The sequence below is a fragment of the Ascaphus truei genome, chromosome 5 (assembly GCF_040206685.1).
Source record: "Ascaphus truei isolate aAscTru1 chromosome 5, aAscTru1.hap1, whole genome shotgun sequence".
Taxonomy (NCBI): Eukaryota; Metazoa; Chordata; class Amphibia; order Anura; family Ascaphidae; genus Ascaphus; species Ascaphus truei.
In genome coordinates, this window is record NC_134487.1 from 272,775,620 (window position 1) to 272,799,142 (window position 23,523).

Genomic DNA, 23,523 nt, shown 5'->3' on the forward strand with positions numbered 1-23,523 from the left:
AATGTTACTAGATTTAGACATAATGGGCCATATTTTCGTGAAGATATTTTACAGCCTATTCACTTGTCTTATGACAGCTTATGGTGTCTTCTGGTTTAGTAAGTATGGCCTAATGGGGGTAATTTATTAAGGTTCCCTAACTACAAAGCTGGGGCAAAATCAGTCCAAAAATAATGCACAATCATTATTGAAGATAACAATTCTATTGATATTATGTTCCTTGATAACAAGTTTATAGGTTTTTTTGTCCCACTTTTGAAGCTAGGAGACTTGGACAATGACTCCCATAGTGTGTAAAAATGTTTTATTACATACACCTTCACTTTTTGTTTTCCAAACAAACAGCTATTCCACAATTGGAAGAAGAACAGCAAACACAATTTGTTCACAATAAGATGGTAATGTGCATAGACAAAATGACTAACACTGTCATCAGGGCAAAGTTCTATCCTTCAGGGACCGCGCCATCGGCCATTTTGTCTATGCACAGTACAATCATATTTTGACCGAATTGTGTTTGCTGTTTATCTTGTAACTATTAAATGTATCACTCAATACAGCAAATCTTATTCATAGATTTTGTACTCTAATTCAGTGACCTCCTCTTGTTTTTTCTTTAAAAAGGCTATTTGTCAGTCCGGTTACAGAAAGGCTTTATTACTATAGCTCTCAATCTTCTATCAATCTTTAGACACTCTATGAGTTTGGCTATCGTCAGTCAACCAAATAGGGCGATCATAGCTTATAACCAGCCATGTGCTGTCCCATGCTTCTGGCATCCTAAAAACTAATGAGCTCAATGTGGTGAACACCTATTGTGCCACAAAAGTATCTGTTGCCAATGGAACATCCACCAGCGGGAGAAGGGACCATTGTTTCAAATCAGCCACGCGTGAGAAGGGGGCACGCCACGGCTGGAAAAATATTGGCTACACTTGCATCTAGTGATAAACAGATCCATGCAGTGTCATATTGCTGCTGGAGACCTAAAAAGCTTGTGGTTATTATTAATGGACTGGTCTCTGAAGTGGTAGGTCTCATTGTGCTTCTTTACCATTGGGACCATGACTTTTTTTGTGGGACATATTTTCAATGAAATGTTTGTATATGGTAATAATTTATTGTAAAGCAACAGTTACTCAATACCACTTTCTCAAACAACTTTGTCAAACTTAAAACATTAGTCAGACCGAGCAATTTAGATGATGCTGAAATTGTGAAAAGATCTATCGATGCAATGTTGTAGCATAGAGTAGAAGTTTCATTCTGCGGCTCTTAGCTTTAATTAATCATGTTGCTTTGCTCTGCTACACCATGTGGATCAACTTATAAGGTGAGATGTTTCCATAAGAGGAATTAAAGTAACTATTGTGGGATGTATCAAAGTCTCTGTTTCTTTTTCTGCTTTAACTAGTATTAAAAATGTCCGCCAGATCTACGTAGCTCTGTCTAACAATTTGGGTCAAATGCAAAACACTTGATATATAGTTTTCTTGTCTTTGATGCAGCTGCCTGCAAGCAACAAAAATGGCGCAGTGCATCAAAAACATAATGTTCTTCGTGTGTATATATCACGCCCAGAATGTGGCTTTATTATATATGGGCCATAATGGCATACCTTTCCTAATGCGAGTGAGGCACAATACACCATGTTCAAACCCAAGATGTGGTATTATGACACCAGAGCACCTATATTGTATATGAACCATTTATTATCTGTTTGCTTATACATAGCGCCTTGTATTTCTCGACCCTATATGTAGCAAAAATGAGATTAGTGGGGAAATCTTTGGGGCTGAGATCCATTTTGCATCGTGACCCCTTAATGCCGGAGTGGTCAACTCCAATGCTCAAGGGCCACCAACAGGTCAGGTTTTCAGGATATCCCTGCTTTAGGACAGGTGGCTCAATCAGTGGTTCAGTCACTGAGCCACTGATTTAGCCACTTGTGCTGAAGCATGGATTCACGAAATCCTGACCTGTTGGTGGCCCTTGAGCACTGGAGTTGGCCACTCCTGACCCAATGCAGTGCCCCTGACTCTACTACCCATATTGCACTTTTATGCTACTCCCCTCTCAGCTTCCCATTTGGCATTTACACCCCCACAAGCACTTTTATTAAATCATGTTGGGTCTTTACCCCACTTCATGGTTAAGATTATAGGATCTATGGAACTTTGGGGGCTATTTAAATTATTTGTACAAACTTCAGCTCAAAACAACACAAGATTTATACATAAAAGTCCAACTGACGCCATTTTTTCCTTTGGTAAACAGATACACAAATATTGTATCAGCTTTGCAGCAGCGAGACTGTAATAAAGGACATTGTTTGAATATATGTATTTAATGTTTACCTTTGAATTGATATTGTGAACCTCTTCAGTATTAGTGGTATTTAAAAAAAAAATACGGGGGTACTATTCCTTAATTATAGCAGAGCATATTCTTAAAGTAAATAAAGTTAGAAAAGTTGAAAATGTCTCCTGATACCATTTGTAAAAGGATTCTGCTATATTTTAAGCTGCATAGCACACATGCAGAAAGTCTATTTTACAATATATCCATGTCTTTAAGTAATACTATATATTGCATCTTAGTCATTAAGGTATTATCTTTTATTGTAAATGAATGAGCACACAGCCAGCAGCTAGTAAGATTACAAAATCAAGCATAAATTGTTCATAGATCATGTGAATATGAGAAAGATAAATAAAGGGCATAAACCGTCCTGTAGGAAATCAGCAAAAATACTTCACAAAAAAAACTTTTTAATATCATATATTATTTATAATGCTGCTATAAAAGATTAGCAACTTCCTTAACAGTTTATCGTGCTGGTGGCTTTAGAGCTGCATACACCTGTTCCTCTCTTTAGAAAGTAGTGTGGTGAACTCCAGAGGGTTTTTAACTTTAACATACTAAAACCTTTAGGGTTTCGCCTGAATTCCGATTGCTTTGGTTTGTTAATTGAGTTTGTAGCATTGTCCCTTGGATGCCTTTTTTTGTCACTGGAGACACACACACTCACATACACCAGGGCAATATTATCTGTTGAGCAATTTGTACCATTTGAATTCACCTAGTGGCTTCCACTTTGATTCTTGCACTTGAGTGTCTCTTTGAAATGCAAAGCTGGCTTTCAATGCAAATCGTCGCCCTGGTGGCCCAATAAAAGGCTTTGGACAGGGAGGTGCCTCCCAAAGTGATTGCTAGAGAGCTGCCAAAGAAGGTGAAGAGAACAGTTAACCAGGAAGAAGTGGAGCAGAGTTGAAGGAAACCCCAGGACAAGCCTGAGGCACAGGAGACAGCTGGTCAGGCACATTATGTGCACAGGACTTCGTGGGAAAGATGTATGTGGGTTATCTTTTGGATAAGGACAACAACATGTACCCGAATCCTGTTAGGCACCCTGGCCTGAATCTGAACCCCCAGAATTATGTGCCGGCACCCCCTCAGTATTCAGAATTTGCCAGTTACCATCATGTCCCTGGGATTAACAGTGATCCGCACCATGGGCAGCCTGGAGGCACATGGAGTTCTCCCTACGCTCCCAGCAGAGAAGAATGGCACTCCTATGGACCAGGACCTGCAGCCGTGTCTACTGCTAACCCGGGTCAGATTGGATTCAGCCCCACTGATTTTAACCCTGTTCAGCCACCAGGCTCTGGACTTCTGCCTCCTGCCATGAGCAACTCGGTACCCCCCCTCTCCCCAAATGCGCAAAGGCGCAACCCCTATGAGTGGATGAGGCGCAGTGGGGTCCCCACTAGTACCAACACAAGCAGTGGTAAGTAAATAACTCCTGCAGGACAAGGGAGGGGGGAAAGCGGAACTGGAAACGTCTAATTGTGTTCAGAGTGAATAAAATATGTACTGTATTGTAATATACATACATACATACATACACACACATATACTGGATAATGGATATATGTATGTTGATATATAAGGGATACATGTATGCTGATATATTAGTTTCTAATTGAATAGCATTATTTAATTTACGTGTGCACAGCAGTTAACATATACATGCATATACAGTAAAAAAAATCTTATTTCAAGTATGTGTAAAGGATATGTCTACAATCTATTTCAATTAAGTGTATATATATATGTATATATATGTATATATATATATATATATATATATATATATATATATATATATATATATATATATATATATATATATAATATATATATATATATATATATATATATATATATATATATATACACACAAACACACACACACACACACACACACACACACACACACACACACACACACATACATACATACATACATACACACACAAGTTCTGGAGTTGTAATTTTGAAAATATATATTGATCTGGATCTCTATATATTGATCTCTTCATTATTCTAACAGATCATTAGTATTGTGATCAATTGAATGTGTTTTAATACTGGCAGGGAATGTCCTGTTCAGAGGAAATCTATGTTATCATTTAATAAGCTGCTTGTATGTTCCGCTGTGTTATTTGCTGCCTTTCTGATTTGGATTTTTTAGAATGTCTTTACCATTTACCCTACAGAACACACAGCGTAAATGGCAACAGCTAACAATTACAAATCTAAAATATTTTATTTATTTTAATATAGAAAATAGAATGACGTAGAGCAGCTAGTGTAAAAAGTTGGAACTGATCATTACTAAGGTGATTTGTTGATGAACAAAAAAAGGATTAATTGTGATAATTCAACTTTATTTTGGTCACTAGAACAATACTCTACACACACAAATAAGTGTCACTTATTAAGGTTACTGTAGCCACACAAAGAAAAGATACATGATTAGCCCCTTTCTGCATTGTGTGGTTGAAATATATATGATTGAACTCTTCTGCCAGATAGGCCAGCAATACTTTTCTTTGCAATGCTTACGGCACCCACAGCCTTTTTTTGTGAGTACAAATTTTTTATATATATATATATATATATATATATATATATATATATATATATATATATATATATATATATATATAAACACACACACACACACATTATTTTATTACTTTACAAATAGACACGGTACCAAAATAGGGTTCACAGATGGAGCAAGAATGGACTTCGTGTATCAACGGAATATTTTTTTTTTTGATTGGGTTTGCATCAAATGTAAGAAAGTGTTTTTCAGATTTGACATGGTCTGTATGCCACCTCACACCTGATGGATTTTTTTTAAACTCTAATATAAGGTGGAAAGGTGGCACACGGGGCCTCACAATTTGATGCGCCCCATTATAATATGTATGTGTCGCTAGCTCCTCCCTCCTATAACGTAAGCCGACCCGCACAGGTCATTTGGAACAAAATATCTCCCCGCAAAGAGTTTCAAAATGAAATGATGCTATTATTTACCTTGGATGAAAAAGCGTAGGCTTTACCATGAAAAATTCACAACCATGATGGGATTTTTTCATTTCGTTGATAAATACTTTGCCTTTTCTTGCCGGCTGGCAAAAATACTTCACCTGATCTGCGATAAACGGTGCAAAAATGTCTCTTTAGACAGCAACTTTCTTCCTCTCCGTGGCAAGATTTAACAATTTCAGTGAACCTTCGGCAGCTACATAATATCATGTTGGTATGTAGGGGAGAGTACATATTGGGTGAACGAGTGCATTATTTTCATCCCCATTTTGCAGCCGAGAGCTGCTTACTGCTGTAACTGAAGAGCAATTATTAGGTGACCGGACAAGTTTCTGAAGCTCGAAAATCTGCAGTAAAACTTCAGTTGGTTCCTCAGTTTTTTGTTATTGTTAATGCTCGGTTAAATAAATTAAAAAATAACATAACCCCTAGAGTACCACAAGGACCTTAAAGAATTTGTGACACTGACATTCAAAGACTGGATAGGTTAAAAAAAAAAATAATAGTTTTCTATAGAAACGTGAATGAAGAAAGTTATTTTCAGGTTGTCTGAAACTCCAGAAGAGAAGGTAATTAGGAAGACTAGAGTTTATGGTTGGGACGATCGTGTAATGCCTTCTCCAAACATATCCTCCCCATCTCAATATTATCATTACATGGGAGCACAAATTATACCTAACACCCCCCTGCTAAACAACACACTCACACACATTTACAGATCTTTTATTGGGAGTTGTGTTGGCAACAGAAAGGTCTACGGTTCTCCAGGCCGTCTTCACTACAGCAATGAGTGTATTCAATGGCCAATTACATCCCTGTTCCCCATAGAGTGTGAGATCTTCTCCATTCACCTGCTGGATCTGTACATCAGCAATTCTGCTATCTGCCTCGGCGGTTATTCTTACATCCTCATTTTTATTGTCATTTGTTATTCCAACCTTGGGGATTGTTGGCCGGTGTGTTGATTAAGACGTAAAGCGCCTCACAGCCTATTCACACACAGAATGGTTTATAACGGGGCTCTTCAACAAGTTCTCCAACGGGGGCCCAGATCAGAAAACATTTAGGCGTAAAAGGGCCGCGAGTTTATTGTAATATCATTTAGAATACTTCACAATGACCACATTTCAACATGTTGCAAGCATTTAGAACATCCGTACCATATATATTTACATTACCCTAACTTAAAAGTGAGTTTCCGTGTCAAAAACGGCACTTATTATGACATTAGCAGGATCCGAGAGTGTAAGGGTCATACCAGGGCTCTTCCCGGGCTGCCTTTGGCCGGCAGCTGAAGTGTCCTGGTTTATAAGGTGCCTGGTGGCTTGCCACTACTAGGGTGGACCTCTAGGGTCTATTTACTTCTTCTTGTTGCAGAACTAGCATTGTGTTTATCAAATAAAATATAATTAATTAAAAGCAACTGAGGGTCTAGGTGCTAAGGCAATATTGAAGCAGTAAGGTATTTTTAGTCAAAAACAGCACTGGTTTTATTAAAAAAAAAGATTTTATTTTGTGGCCGGGAGCCTTTTCTAAATGACTTCTATATCTATAGTCATAAGAACAATATTTGAGATGTAGGATATGTGTCTCTTTATTAGGTCAGGTACATAATTATTATTTACTGATTTTCAGGGGTCTGTAAAAAAAAGATTGACCGTTTTGCGGTCATTTATGATCTGGTTTCTCCCCTCCCCCCTACTAAATAATGTTGAAGAGTTGCGGAAAATAAAATACTTGGAATAAAATGTGACATTTATGTTGCTAACAAATGGGGGAGGGGAGTAAACCGAATTTGCAACAGTACAAGAACTGTATATTTAATGGCTGTTTCAAATATTTATTTTGTTGATTGTTTCCAAGGTATTGCCATGGTTAAATTGCTATGTTTGTGTTTGCATTTAATGGTGCAATTTAACTAATTCTATTCTTTTTTTCCTTTTTGCAAATTTACTTTCATCCCAAACATGCATCCTTTTCAAAAGCTGCAGTAGTTTTTGGTACTGGAAAAATATTAATTGGAATTATTATTAGAATTTTTTTTACAGTGATTTTTAAAATGGCGGTCATGCTTTTCTAAGAAATGTTTTATAGCTCCTCTCTAATCACTGCAACATTTGAATCCGTGCTGCACATTCCCCCCAATTACACAAGAGCCTCTAACAGACCCTAAAGTTGTATTTTCTACTTATTCTCTGACTTTTTTGTATTGTGCTTGCAGCTTTTCAGTTTTAGTTCTAGTTTTCAAAGCGGATTAAAAACCTATGAAACCGACACAAAAATGGCTCACTGGTTTCCCTTCTATGTCATTTTTACATTTGGTCCCAGATGAGGCTGCATTATTAATACGGCATCAGGGTTTAAGAAAGGTTTCATTTACTTTAAAATGCTCGGAGGACATAGTCCAGCGAGGAAATGGCCGGCTTAGCTGCAGAAAACTTTATTGATGTTCCGCATGAATCCTAAAAAAAAAAGGTGTTTTACATCAAATTGTTAAATCCTTTAATTGTTCAGGACCCTGCTCGCTAATGTTTGTTGTCATTTGTTATTCAAACCGTGTGGATTGTTGTCCTGTGCTTATTAAGCTTGGCTAAGGTGTAAGTTACCTCACAGCCCGTTCGGATGAGCGTTTTATACGGTGCCCTGTGGCTTATACCACCACCTAATAAATTTGGAGCAGGGGAGGGCCGACTCCAGTTCTCAAGGGCCACCAACAGGTCAGGTTTTCAGGATATCCCTGCTTCAGCACAGGTGGCTCAGTCTTCGACTGAACCATCTGTGCTGAAGCAGGGATATCCTGAGAACCTGACCAGTTGGTGGCCCTTGAGGACTGGAGTTGGCTGCTTCAGGGTCTATTGACTAAAACCTCCTAGTTGAAAAACAGGGGGGGTTCCCAGTAGTATATTTATCAAATAAAAGTAATCCAATTAAAAGCAATTGAGTGTCTACGTACTAAGGCCAGATTGGATCAGTGGGTCTATCTATCAAAGCCAGCAACAAAATAGCAGATTTATATATAGCAAAGGGGTTTTTTTTTCCCAGACGGAGCTTTTGATGAATGACCCCTATAGCCATAAGTACAACGTTTTGTAACAATTGTAATGTGTCAATTGTATTTTTGTTGTTTATTATCATACTGGAGAATTTGCCACAAAACATTGTACACCTGTATATATGCGCCAAGATCTCCACTAAATGTTGACCCTGTAAGGCCGATGTGCTGTACTAAGCATCACAAACGATTTTCTGGTGCAAAATTTGAGCACTGAACACTCGGTTTCAATTGCGCTTGTGGATGCCTGTGAGTGCTTGTGTGCTCCTGTGTGCGCCTGTGGGTGCTTGTGTGCGCCTGCGTGCTCTGTGTGCGCCGCCTGTGGCTGCTTGTGTGCACCTGTGGGTGCCTGTGTGCTCCGCCTGCGGGTGCTTGTGTGCGCTTGTGGGTGCCTGTGTGCGCCTGTGTACTAACCTGAAATTTCTCCATCTGCAGCAACAGCGTAAAAAAAATGTTTCTCTTTTTTTTTGCCGTACAGAAATGGACTGCGCTTGGCGTACAGATGTGAATGGTATGTACACAAAAAATAATGTTTCTGTGCGCCAAAAAAAAGGACAAAGTGCGTCAAAATCACCCAACTTGGTGTAAACCCTAAAAATATCTGTTAATTGTGTTAGCGCAGAATTAAGTTGCTATGTATCAGCCACACATTTATTTGATGCAGCACGGATATTTTATTGTATAGGATCACAAAATGACTTATTTTCACTGTGTAGCTGTTATAAATAATATTACACTCATCATTTGTAGTCGCTAATCCAAGTTATAAATCCCAAAATACACCATGATGCTTTCATTTAAATTGTATCCATCAACATGATACGCTTCGTCAAAAATCATTTAAAACAACAAATTTGGCGTCATGTATGAAGCCTTTATACAGACGACACCTTTTGCGAAGGACGGTGTTCGTTAATAACACAGAAATGCTGACACGCAACAAAATGTAATGTATTATCATGGGCCCCCTTTCTAGTGTTTTTATTTATGCACAGTGGATAATTGTACATTATATATTCAGTGATATTGATAATGCCATGTGAATATCTTCAGTACTGTACGTTCCTGCCAGCACCGGAGCGCCAGTGCTGTAGAATACTTTGCGCTCTTGAGTGCATCGGCTGCAAACTAGGGTTACATGTGTGTAATTTCCAAGGCAGGGTTGCTCTTTAGCAGGGGTTCTCAACTCCAGTCCTCAAGAACCCCTCCCCCCCTCAACAGGTCAGGCTTTTAGGATATCCCAGCTTCAGCACAGGTGGCTCAGTCTGAGCCACTGATTGAGTCACCGGTGCTGAAGCAGGGACTGATTGAGCCACCTGTTGTCAAGCAGGGACAGATTGAGCCACCTGTGCCGAAGCTGGGATATCCTGAAAACCTGACCTGTTGGGGGATCTTGAGGTCTAGAGTTGAGAACCTCTGCTCTAAGGAGGTGGTTTACTATTATGTTATTTTGAGGAGCATTATTGGGGGCTACATTAGTTTAAAGCAGCACTCCTGATAACCCTTTCTCCTTTTTTTTTTCTTCTTCAAAAAACAGGTTTGAAGCAAGGAGCCTCAGGAGCTGAACCGCATATATTTCAGCTCCGGGGACCCCCTGCTAACAGAGATACACACCTCCATAGCTGCTGCCGGTATCTCCATGCAGAGCTCCCGGGTCACATGGCAAATAGAAAGCCGCAATGGATGACATCACGGCTTCCTATTGGCCCACGTGACGTCAATAGACATTTAAAGCTGTCATTATGTTAGCCCAAACAAGCCCAGCTGCTTTCTAGCGCCCGCTTCCGAGGTCAGTATCTTGGGAAGCAGAGGGTCCGCAGAGCTAAGGTCAGCTCCAGAGACCCTCTGCTTCAAACCTATTTTTTTTTTTAAATGAATAAATAAAAAACAAGTGTCCTTGGAAGTGCGGCTTTAAGGTAAAACTAACCCTTGAGTGCTGTTCATTTAAACACATTTTAGTTTAAATAGCACCTTCCAAAAGTTGGATATGCATGTACTGTATCTGATGACGTTGTATAGCAGAGGGTGGATATTTGTCCTGCCTATTTTTCTTTCTCTGTCCCCCCATGGGGAATCTCATTGAGTCCCCCGTAAGCATTGTGGGGCGAAGATTAAGGACGAGGTAGAGGTGGAATTTGTTTGCTTTTAAGAAAGTGGAAGTGGCTCCACATGAAAACCCAAATAAGCGCGTTTTTCCAAATTGCAGTTCAAAGGGATGCATGGACAGAACTTGAAAGAGGAGAGTGGGTTAACCCCCTCCCTCCCAGGCACCATTGTACAGGCAGGAACATCCCAATAATCTGGGATGTCCAACCCAGGAGTTGTACAAGCTTCGTGTATGTCCCAACTGCCAACACCGTTCACAAAGCACCAAGGCCCTGCAGAAAAATGTGCCGTCCACGTCACATCATTATCATTATTTAATGACGCGTCAGCAGTGTGCCATATCTATGACGGTCACCGGGGAAGGGGTTAACGGCAGCATCTCAAAGTGGCTCCCTTTGGAGAAATCTAAATGTTACAAGTTGTCCCTTTTTCTGATGTTAATCAGGTGCAGAGATACCTCTGCGTGTCCCTTGTGCAGGAAGGAGGAGGAGAGATACAGGGACATTAAAACATCCAATTGTTCTCGGGCTTTGTTGAAACCTGTTCGGAGGCGGAGAGACACAGAGAGGAAAGGCTTTGATCTCAAACTCCATTCTTACATTTTAAATTCAGGATGTTTCTACTGCTCAGACACAAAAAAATATATACAAAACGTATCGCCGCGCATGAGAAAGTAATGTGATTTATGTGGAACATGGAAAAACACCTTCTTTGGGTAAAACAGAATTAAAACAGCCAAGTCCCCTTGATTCACTAAATAAGTCAAAGCAGTTTAGTGAATACTAGAGTATTCTCATTTCTTATAGAATCGTTACGGTTTAGAAAATAAGGCCCTGTGTTGGAGTTAGCAGAGAAATAGGGGGTCTGTTTATCAAAGTTGCACCCCCGGGTGCAAAACAGAAGCAGATTTATCCGAAGAATCCCATGGAAATCAATGGGATTTTCTTGGATAATTCTGGTGCAAGGTAACCTGCACACGTCTAGCCTCGGTTTTGCAGGTGGGAGATTTTGATACATGGATCCACAAATGTCTATTTGTACTGTCTCCGTAGTTTCTTTTATTATAGGGCCCCCAGGTCACTATTTTAATGAACGCCCTTTGCAGATCTGATTCTATTGTAATGCATATGCTTCATGACCCCTTTCCCAAAGGTTGTGCCTGCAGATTTGACAAATGTTATCGGAATTATCAAGAGAAAAAGACATGTTTACTGGGAGTCAGCCTGGAACTGAAGAAAAAATACTGCAGACATTCCCATAATAAAGCAAGTCACGCAAAAGAATCCCTGTCCAAATCTTGACGGTGGCCATTTAATGCGCCCCACTAGTATTATTTAACACTGTTTTACAGCGTCGTCATCAGGAAGTCAAAGCGTATTATTCCCATAAACAACCGAGAACAAGGGGTTATGATAATGTCTTTAAAATAATTACCTGCACATAGGGATATTTTTGTAAGTCTGTAATTTATCACTTAAGGCCCTACACTCTAACCTCCGATAAAGCAGCTTCGGAGTCGCAAAACATTTCTTGAGCTCTTGCCCTGAAAAATATTTACACGCCTAACGGATAATTAGTGTACACAAATACAGCGGAGATGCAAAGGAGTGATAACAACCAGCGATAAAAATAGGGACTTAAACAAATGATAACATCTGGGATAATACCAGTATAGAGGGAACCGTCTCAGGTCTGACATTAATATTTTTGTGCAAACTTATATTCACTCCATCTCTTTCTTTCCTATTCAACTGGTCCCTTTCACCCACTATTCCCTTTCCCACACGTGTTCTCTCTCTTATCCAGATATTTCATTTACACGTAAACGTCACTGGCTCCATTTTTGTGGATATGCATTCTGGGATTATTAGAGGCCTTCATATAGACACGTTCACAGACCATTTGCCTCATTCACCAGTTTTGTCGTACTCACAATTCTTTATGGAGTTTCACTGGTGTTTTTAACAACAAAAAAATCGCTTCCTTGGGTTGGTTCTCAGTTTCTCTCCCTTTTGGTGGCTTCTCGTGTTTTTTCGACTATTTATTTTTACTTCTTTAAGCAGCATCTTGGTTTTTTTCCCCCAGCTTTTTTACTTCTCTGGTTTGTTTGATGACTTTAAAGGTCTTTTCGGCTAAGAAAACTTGCCAAAAAGATATAAATTGCATATTGAATACTAGATGAATACTTAATTTTGGGAATACTGCTAATTGACATTTCAGCCAAAGAGACATTCAGTTTATTTGTAGGTTGCCTCTTCATCCTTTATGGCAGAGGTAGAAGAGGGCTTTGCCTCTCTTTGAAGTTGACCAAATATCCTTGGGGATAGATTTGCTAATCATCAATACATGTTATTGCACCTATATCCTACTGCCATTCAAATCAATGGTAGTTAAAGTAGGATCGCGGTGTGATAACCGGTAGTGGAGGTTAGTGAATATCGGCCTACGTTTGGAAATGAGGCAGAGCCCCGGTTAGTATCGATGAGTCTTCTTTCATGATGTTAAACTCTTCTCTCTCTCTTTCTGTGAATGATTCAGTTGGCGTTGAAACAAACGACCGTTCCTTTAATTCAGGAAGATTTATGGCATGCATACACATATAAACAAGATAAATATTGTCACTTGTCAACAACAAGTTCTGTGTTTTGTTGAGGCTGACGTGTTATCACTGGCAGTCAAATAATCTAGCCAAACAAAGCCCTTCTATTTATACAAGTGGACCTTTCTAAAAGTAAGCCTAACCTTTATCAATTTCCATGAAGAGTTGTCTCTTAGCTTACTGTATAATGAATTTTAATGGTGGAAGTCTGTACTTTAGTTTACAATATAAGCATAAATATATGGCCATGCCATGAGAGAATATTTTCGGTGCGGGGTGGGAGGAGTAAATTAATGGAGTGAAGACATAGGTGCTGTTCAGGAAGCAGCTGGGATTAGTTACATTATGTAGATATAACCAGGCATAAAAAAAAGTTATGGTGGGTAAAAACAAGTGACACAAACCCTCCACTGTACAGTAAATAAAAATACCACTTGCTTCCCCTGCAGCCGGGAATTCTGGGTAATGACATGAACATGAGCATAGTGTGTCACTCTTTACTTCTCATCCATTTTATCATGGACCCTTGTAAGCTTATGCCTGAATGTATTACCCAGAATCCCTTGCTGCAGTGGAAGCATTGTATGCTAAGCGATAATGGGGACAGAGTTGCAGACCTGTCTGCGACGTGCAAATGCACCACAAGTGGTATTTATATTTACTATATTATGTAGATAAGATGATTATAGCAAGAGGTAACATATCACACGTAGTACTAGAAAGGTTTTGTTCTCAGTAAAAATGTTGAGAGCCAGAACCTGGAGTCTATGTCTGGCCACTCTTTAATCACATTAAAGAACAACAAACACAAGTAGTTTCTGATAGGACCACCAATAAAATACTATATGGATGTTGTCATACATGAGATTTCAAGACCACATCAATCGTGGCACAAAGGCTTATGTCCAAGATCTTATAAGTACTGATTGTGTCCTTTTTTTGTTCATGACAAAGATACAAGGTCATATCTGAGCTTTTGTGACCTACTTGCCTGTGATTGCATTTGATGAAGATACTTCTGCAGTCTGATAAGCTTGTATACAATTGTATATTTTAATGTTGGTTCATTACGTATCCCAACTGGCAAAGATTCTATTCTAAGTTCTTTGCCAGTGGTTTTCAAACCTGTCCTCGTGGATCACCGGGCGCAACAGATTTTGGGAATAACCAATGCCCTTGCATCCAGGTGAATGCCCTTGTTGACGTAGTAGTAGAATGTTAAGTGGTTGCCTCAGAAACCTGGTCTGGCTTAGGGACCAGAGGAGAGGTTTGAGAACCACTGCTCTATGCAAATCAAAAAAAGGCACCAGAGTAGCCATATGTCACATCATATATTTTCAAGAGTCAACTTGGTGACATCATAAGCTCCTAGTTTGGTCCTGTTTAAGTAATCACTGGCTATCACAACTCTAATTACAGTAGGAAAACCAGAGCTGGTGTAAAATGTATTGATGATCATGGAGTTAAATGAACATATTGTGTTTTAAGTCTTTACATTTTCAGAGACTGAAAAGTCTATTCTGTTCTTCCCACTCTCATTCTTTCTAGTGCTCAGCGATCTTTGGAATGAACCTTAACACGACGAGGGTCAGCTGTACCTGCCCCATATAACAATTTTAACTAATCAGTGGTGTTCCATAAGGCTGAGGCCCCGGAGTCGGTGCTGCACGTGCGCCTGACAGGCTGGCGGCGCGTGCAGTTGAGATCCCCTGTCTGCGGTGAGCTGCAGGGGGAAAGACGGAGGGCGTGAGGCCATGACGTCTCCCGGCAGGTTCCCCCTCATTGGCTGAAACGCCTGGGGCATGGACAGCGCTCCATCGCAAGTTGTGAGCACAGATTTCCTGTCTTCAGAGAAATCTGGTCGCGCAACACGGCGGGCAAGGTAGGTAGCGGGCCCGGCCCCATTGAAGGACGGCTCTTGTCCCTGCAGTGCACGCCATAGCGGGCGCTGCAGCAGGCAACGGGGACCTAGCCTAAGACGCCTTACAGCTTATTCACTTGAGTGAACCATAAGGTGAATTCCAGCGTCTTTTAGAAGAGCACCGTTTAGTAGATATAGGCCGGTGCTGATCTGCAGTGCTTGGACAATGCTTGGATCTGATTGCTGACTATATTCAGAACAGCTAATAGGTCCATACTGTGTAACATGCATTTTCTTAACAAACCCAAAGTTGGTTGGCCTATTGAAGGTTGTAATACTTTTGGATCAAAATGAGAGTTCTTCATAGATGGGATTTATCATATTGGTCCACTAAAAGGTATCACAACCTGCAAATAATATACACTTCTCATGGACTAATATACTAGAACTTTAAGGAAGGAGTGGCTCAGTGATTAAAAGACACAGACAGCAATGACCCTGAGTTTGAATCAGTAATTTGATTCCTAGTGTTGGCACCTTGTGACCTTGGGCAAGTCACTTTATCTCCCTCAGATAACAAAATCATAGATTGTAAGCTCATTTGGGCAGGGACTGTGTCTGTAAAATTCCTGTACACTGCATACCGTGCACGATCCCAGGGGTTCAAACTAGGGGGTGGGAGGGGGAGGGCATTTACAGAGGCCACACACTCTTCCCCAAAGCATTTAAATTAAATGCTGGGGGAGGAGCAAGGCCTCTGTACGGTAAGTCTCTCTTACCTGGTCTCAGACGCATCGCCATGACAATGCGGCATCATATGACGCCGTCATGTAGCCGGTAAGGCTGGGGACGGGGGGAGAGCAGACAGGGGGGCACAAGCAGAAAAGTTTGTGCACCCCTGCACTGTTCTGTAATTGTGAGTCCCATTGGGAGAAAGGTGCTATATGAAATTAAGCTATTATTATAATGCTACATAATACTTTCAGAATGTCAACCTGTTCTACAGACCTGTATTTGAACCTAGCTGATTAATTATAGGCTGTTATTTGCAGTATTAATTGAGTACTAATAGAACATACTCACCATATTACATTGTGTGGTGTTGTGGGATATATTTACACATCATAAACAGCAGCAAACTTTGGATATATAAAACAGTGTTGTCAATTTTATTTAGAGACAAATCCAACTCAGTCACTTTACTGATTACCACTGGATCATTGCTATGAGACGTTCTACAAAACTGTTGCGTGAAAAGTACCAACCATCACAGTTTCATCGTTCTGGGCACATTGAGAAGGTCCAGATATAGGATAAAGTATTTGTCGTCTAAATTTAGCACAGGTTGAACTTGATGGACGTATTTTTTTTCAACCTCATCTACTATGTAACTATGTTACTATTTAACAATGTATTTCTCCCCTGGTTCTTCTGACAAATGATAGATTTGTACAGCTCAACCCCCTTATAACGCTGTGCTTGGGGTCCAAAGAATCACATCGCGTTATAAGCGGATCGCGTTAGAAATAATGTACACTTGTATGCATTGCACAATACAGTATTTAAGATACCAATAATCGTGTTGTAAAGTATTCATAAACACGAAAATTGGGAGCCACGCTTACATCGCGTTATAAGCGGAATCGCGGTGTAACGGATCGCGTTATAACGGGGTTGAGCTGTACTTACAGGTACTTACACCAGGTGAGCACTGAACATCAACAGATACTGCCCAATTTAGTCCTATGTGCATTTCTGACCTTGTTATGTGACCGTCTCAGTGAGCATAACACTCTGCTACTGATCAAAATATGGTTACAGTTTGGTTTCTGTTTTTATTTATTTAAAGGCAGTTCAGAGGTTTAGTGTCCATTAGATAACTTCCCCTTTCATGGCATAGTCCTAATTAGCTGTTTCTTGGAAGTTTCCTGTATTTTGTCGCTTAAATAGCTGTTATTTTTTTGGTTTCTCTTTCCAAAATTCCCTGACAAATCGTTCAGTACTACGTTAGAGAAATACTAATGTAAAAACATTTTTGCCTTACATTTTCCAAATAATTGCCTCTGAAAAGCCAGTCCTGATCGCGGTATTTTGGATTCACTGCACTTAATCGTAGGGAGCATGAATTTAATTGAATATTATTTATTAGTTTTCACTGTTAGGATTTCCGGTCATTTGTCAAGCTGTTAAAGATATCCCAAGTGATGAAATAGCGGTTAAATAAATGGCGAGAAAAGGCGTTTCATGGCTGAATGCTTTCTTTTTTGTGTGTGCAACTCCAATATCCATGTTTCCAAGTTGGACTGCAGTTTCCAGGAAGAATGTCCCCTAATGGGAGAAACTATGTACCGAGCCCCTGAGCTGTGCTGTGTCCTCGCAGTAACTGTAATTTACCCTCCCAGCACTGATGGGGTTAATGTACTAATTGCTATGAGTTCACTCATAACAGCTTCTGTGTAAATCCATTAAGGGCGGGTCCCTGAAGCCTGCCCTGATTAGCCAGCTGCCCGCAGCTCGGATAGGAAATTAATACCCCTGCTTATCACTAGGATAGTTATAAATCATTATACATCAGAGGGCTGCAAATGAAGTGGCTCATTAATGTGGATAAACAGACGGCCTACGTGGACGCTGATGGGAAAATGACTTAAAAGTGCAATCGCTCTCGCTCGCAGTAAAAAAATTATTTTTTCAACCAAATTACACCAAATTGCACCCTCCTAATTGCAGTAGTCGGATTGCTACCTTGTTAAGTGATAGCAAAGAGACAGAAGATATGCGAGTTTAGTTATTAAGCTGCCAGGCTAGCCACTTGGCCATTAAAATTGCAGATGCAGAATATGCATCTCTAAATAGAAATATTGCAAAGTTCACTGCATTGATTTTGACCGACTGAGATATGAGAAAATGAGGAAGAGGAAACGTTAGATCAGGAGTTACTGTAGAAATACAATAAGGGTATGTGTTCATTTTTGTGATGTGTCAAAAAAGTCTGGAAAATGGGGACAAACCATATGGGGAAAGATTCAATAAAAAAAAATAATATTGTAGACTTTGATACATCACATTAGGCCTCGTTCAGGGTGCAGGCTTCGGAGGGAGGGAGGGCTGCCGTGCGAGCTGCCGTGGGACACAATGTATTCAAATTGAATACTGGTTGTCAGGGTAGCAGCTGCCCTGTCTCCGAAGTACGGAGATGACGCTGGCTACAGTTTCAGTAAACAACCCAAGTCGTTTTTTGAAGCTGCAGCAGCGTCACTGGGACCTCGGCAGCCAATGAAATCATTCTTGAGAATGATTTCAAGACTGCAACATGGATCCCTAACCTGCCGTCTGTAGCCCCGCCCCCTCCCCGCCTCCTCAACTCCTGAAAAAGTCTGCTGAGGAGGATGAACACACATCGCCCAGCAGACTGCCGCCCGCCCTCGCGAACGCCCGCCCTCCAACTCCTGCCTCTGGCACCCTGAACCAGGCCTTACCCATTCTCTGTCTTACATGGAACCACTACATTTAACCATAATGAACCGCATCTTTCTTTCCCCACCAAATTGCTCATTGAAGTTTTGAAGGGATAACATGGAACAGAAAATAAAATAGAAGGTTAGGGAAAGAGGGTGAAAAGATTAGAGATAGCATTGAAGCCCTAAGGCTTGTAATATAGTGTGTGTGCGCGCGTGCCTGTTCGAACTCGCGTGCACGTGACGCACACTTTTTGTGGGTATACAGTCCGTGCTGCCGGGAGCGACAGGCTGGGAAGGTGCTGTATGTGTGTGTGTGTGTGTGCGTGTGTGTGTGTGTGTGTGTGTGTGTGTGTGTGTGTGTGTGTGTGTGTGTGTGTGTATAGATTGTGTGAGTGAATAATTTATTAAATAAGATTTTTAAAAGAAAAACATATTGAATAAATAAAAATTATTTTTATTGTGCAATAATAAATAATCAATTTTTATTTATTGATACACACACACACACACACACACACACACACACACACACACACACACACACACACACACACACACACACACACACACACACACACACACACACACACACACACACACACACATTACAGCACCGGTAGCACACACACACATTACAGCACCGGTAGCAGCGCAAAATCATTATTTTCACAGATTTCTCCCTCGTCGGTCGGCTCCGCGCTCACTGTCGTGTGCGGGCGGCCCTAGTATAGAACAACTGACTAACCACAGCCAACCTATAAGTGCCGCGCGCGCGACTGTATAACAGCCCTTACTTGAGTCCTAAGGATGAAGAAGGTTAGCAAGCGGCAAAAACCTAACAGTGATTTTGTTATACCAATTAGGGAGACAATCTTGTTATATAATCCTCGCTGCTGCGCGGGCGCCCGACGTTGCACGTGGCGTGCGCGTTTAGTTGCTAGGGTGCAAGCGATGACCTGCGCAGTTAGGGGGCATGACCCTGACATCACAGCGTAAGCCGCGCTGTGATCGGTTTGCGGTGCGGCAGCAGCACGAAAATACAATTTTATTGTATTTCCTCTGGTCTGCTGTGCGCGTGCACGTCCCAAGTATAGAAACGTCTTAGAACACAGCCAATTATAATTGACGCACGCGCGGTAGACTAAGTCCCCGGTGGTGGCGGCGGCGCGACACTAACCTCAATCAGACTGGCCCCAGTGTGTTCTGCCGTCTTGACTCACGAAGCGCGGTGGCACGTCAGCCACAAGTGAAGACAAGAAATTTGTCTTCCCGTGCGGAGACGCGGTCACGTGTTGTGCTGGGAGCCAATAGCAGGGCAGATAGTTTGGGCCAATGGGAGCGCAGTTAGTGTAGACCAACGGCAGTGTAGTATTTTCAAAACAATGAGAGGGCCAAACTCTGGTTGCAGTAATACAGCTCTGTCCATGTGCCTGTTTACTAAAGACAGGACATTGTACTCACATCACGTGCTCTCCTCCCTGTATTGTAATAAGGGTTCATTCGTTCCCAGCAATGAGAGGTTTAGAATGCGGCTCTTATGCAGTTTGTTGGCATATGATCACCCTCTGGAGCATTTGCCAACATGCATAGTCATCATAAATTCATATAATTCAACGATTCTCTCCCCTTCCGAATACCCCCAACACCCCTTTTCATTAATGCCACACCCCAGGTAAGCTCTTGTTAAAATGTTGTTGGTCTATCCCTGAATTAGAAGTATGAATGTGCTTGGTGCAGTGCTTATTGAGCTGCTAGGCAGTGCTTTGTGTTGTGCCTGGCATCATGGCCACGCCCCCTCCATTTTGGCCACGCCCCCACCGCGCCCTACAGAGCGCAGTTTTAAGCTGTGCACGCACCGCCAGGACTCCAGGCGCGCGTGCAGCAGCCAACACCGTTAGCCGTAGCCTAAGGAAGGGAGAAAGACACATCTCAAATTATGAAACAAATGGGAAACAAGATAACATTGTCTAATACAGAGGTGGCCAACCTTTTTTTCAGGCGGCCCAATATATGGGCACATTTTTTGGGGTGGCCCACTGTCTTATTGCCACCTACATCCGGTTTAAATTACTAGCTAAACCTGAACTAAATAACGCCAAAAGTTAAAAAAGGAGAACTTTAAAGATTTCGTATCGTTCCTTTCCTTAAACGATTTTTAGTCGATTTTCCTTTTTTGTTCCATCCCACGGGCGTTGGTCACCATGTCTAATATATATATATATATATATATATATATATATATATATATATATGAAAATGTCTCAATGAATGTGATACATTATGAATATTCCAAGATTCGCCTTGACTCAATATCTTACATAAGGGAATAGATGTTCAACAATTGAGGCAAATTCCAATTCATTCATGTGTATTACTGATAACATGAGGCCTACATTTTTGGTGGACTCAATTTTATATTGCTTAAGGGGGAGCTCCTCCTTTAAGGAGGTTGGTCAGACCTGATGAAGGGAGTAGATTAGCTGCCTAGAAGGTAATAAACATGAAATGTAACTAGTCAATGATATTTTTTAGTTCATTCTCCTCTATAAATATTATATGAGCAAAAGGCAGGCAACCCAATTAATAATTATTCATTTATTCAACGTTTCGGTTCCCATTGGAACCTTTCTCAAGAGAAACATCTAAATAAATAAATTCATCATTATTAATTGGAGGGCCTGCCTTTTGCTCATATGTTTTTACACATCTTCTATGTGTACATTGCAGGAGCACCCAGCTTGTATTCTGGGAATTGCAGTGCCTCAGCCATCTACTACTTATATATAGCTCTGTCAACTGCCTGGGCCTGGGCCAGGATGTAGCCCTATTGCATGCTGGCCCAGGCCCAGGCAGTTGACAGAGCTACAATCATCCCAGAATCATACAGGGTTCTGTATATACTATAGACGATTCGGGAATACATTCTCGGCCATAGCGCAGCCATTGAATCAATTGACTAAAGGTTAACCGCCAACTATTACTTCAATATGAATAAACCGGAGATAGATGGACTCCCAAGTGAGTAGAGGATTTCAAAGCCTTCAAGCTGTGTCACACTAATGTGCCAGTACTGGTGTTTGCTGACCCACAACAGCCCTATGTATTACATGTGAACAGTAGCCTAGAGAGACTAGCTGTCTTATATTCTGAACATTCTGAAGAACTTCAGCCTGTGGCATTTGTGAGTCGCGGGTTAGCACCATCAGAAAATAATTACCCAGTGCACAAGCTCGAGTTTCTGGGCAGTAGTTGACAGACTACACGACTATCTGTACGGAGCAATGTTTATGGTACACACGGACAAAAACCTACATCCTCTGCTCGGCTAAATTGGATGCCACTGGTCACAGGTGGCTAGCTGCGTTGGCCACATACAATTTCAACCAGAAATACAGACCAGGGAGGCAGAACATTGACACCGATGCTTTGTCATGGATTCGCAGTGATAACCGGGAGAAGGATGACCAGTAGGTGGAAATTACTGCCACTGGGGAAGGAACTTTGTGTAAGTAAGTTGAGATGCCAGATATGTCACGACAGCGTATCTGAATAGGGTGGCTGATAGTATGGGGATATCCCCCACCGCTATACCCATCGCTGCCACTCATTCTGCAGAGTTAACAGTGGAACAGCTGCTTCGACTTGATGCATGGCCACCAGAAAACCCAACGGTTGGATCCAGGCTTAAAAGAGGCGTGGCTAGTGCTGAGGAATCAAAAGCCAGTTTCGACCTTCACAGGGGCACACCCAGAAAGCGGGTTGCTAGTAAGACAATGGCCCAATCTAGTAATAAAGAGTGGAGTAATGTTTCAAGTCACCAAGAGGTCTCAATATATAGCAACTAAACAATTGGTACTCCTTTACAAATAGAAGCAGGTAGTACTCAGCTCCCTCCATGATCAGCATGGCCACCTGGGAACCGAGAAGACATTGGGCCTAGTAAAATATTGGTTGTGCTGGCTTCGTATGACAAAAGATGTTGGACAATATTGCAAGAATTGCAGGCGGTGCGTACCAAGGAAAACTCTGCCTACAAGGGCCACACCGTTAGTAAATATAACCAGTAATCGACCACTGTATTTGATTTGCATGGACTTTCTGTCATTAAAGCCAGATAAGAAAAAACTAGTACCATTCTAGTGGTCACTGACCACTTCCCCAGGTATGCCCAAGCATTCCCAACAAATGACCAGTGAGCCATTACAGTCGCCAAGGTGCTGTGGGACAAATACTTTGTTCATTATGGACTACCCGCTTGCATGGCCAGATTACTCATTGGACACATGCCTAGGGGCCCCCAGGTTAGGGGGCCCCATGGGGGCTACCAATAGGGGGGGGGAGCACAAGGAGAACTGTCCCTAGCCAGAAGCAGAGAATTGTGTTAAAAGCTTCATAACACAGGGTTCTGCGCTTTCAGGGACCCGCCCTCCTAATTACTATATGTGCAGGGGCTTCTGGGGTTGTAGTCCAGCTCCAGATCCAATGTTTGAACAGCTTAAGACAGCAGGACCACAAATCCCACAATCCTTTGTGTAACTCCCAGAAAGAGGAGATCACATGACAAGCATCAGCCAGTCAGTACAGAGGCTCCCAGGGATTTACTAGTTCCCCATGGGAGGTAGGACCTTTTCCCCCACTGCCCATCTCTCTCCTGCACCCTCTGCTTCTTATCTCTCTCTGACTCTTGCACCCCCTATCCCTCTCTCTCTTCCTCCTGACACATTCTCTCTTCCTCCTGCACTCACTGCTTCCCTCTGTCTCTCCCACCTGCCCACCTTACTGCCCCTGTCTCTGCCTCCTGTATCCACTTCCTCACTCTTCCTCTTCCTGAACCCACTGCCTCTCTTCCTTCTACCTGCACCCACTGCCTCTCTTCCTCCCACCCGCACTCACTGCCCTTCTGTATCCCACTTGCCCCTCGGTATCCCACCTGCATCCACTACTCCTCTCCACCCCACCTGCATCCACTGCACCTCTCCCTCCCACTGACCCTCTCCCACCTGCCTCTACTGCACCTCTCCCTCCCACCTGCACCCACTGC

At 41.7% G+C, this 23,523-nt stretch overlaps 1 protein-coding gene across 2 annotated transcripts in view; it reads left to right on the top strand.

Annotated features, from left to right (window-relative positions):
• Positions 1-3,122: 3,122 nt before the first annotated feature.
• CDX1 (caudal type homeobox 1) overlaps positions 3,123-23,523 on the top strand; it is a 76,698-nt gene continuing 56,297 nt past the window's right edge. The window contains exons 1-2 of one of the 2 annotated variants that reach the window (XM_075602070.1): positions 3,123-3,790; positions 8,934-8,966. In XM_075602070.1, the coding sequence (XP_075458185.1) occupies positions 3,352-3,790; positions 8,934-8,966 (472 nt within the window). In that variant the 5' untranslated portion in view covers positions 3,123-3,351. The remainder of the gene's footprint in view (positions 3,791-8,933; positions 8,967-23,523) is intronic. The other variant, XM_075602071.1, reaches the window with a different exon arrangement.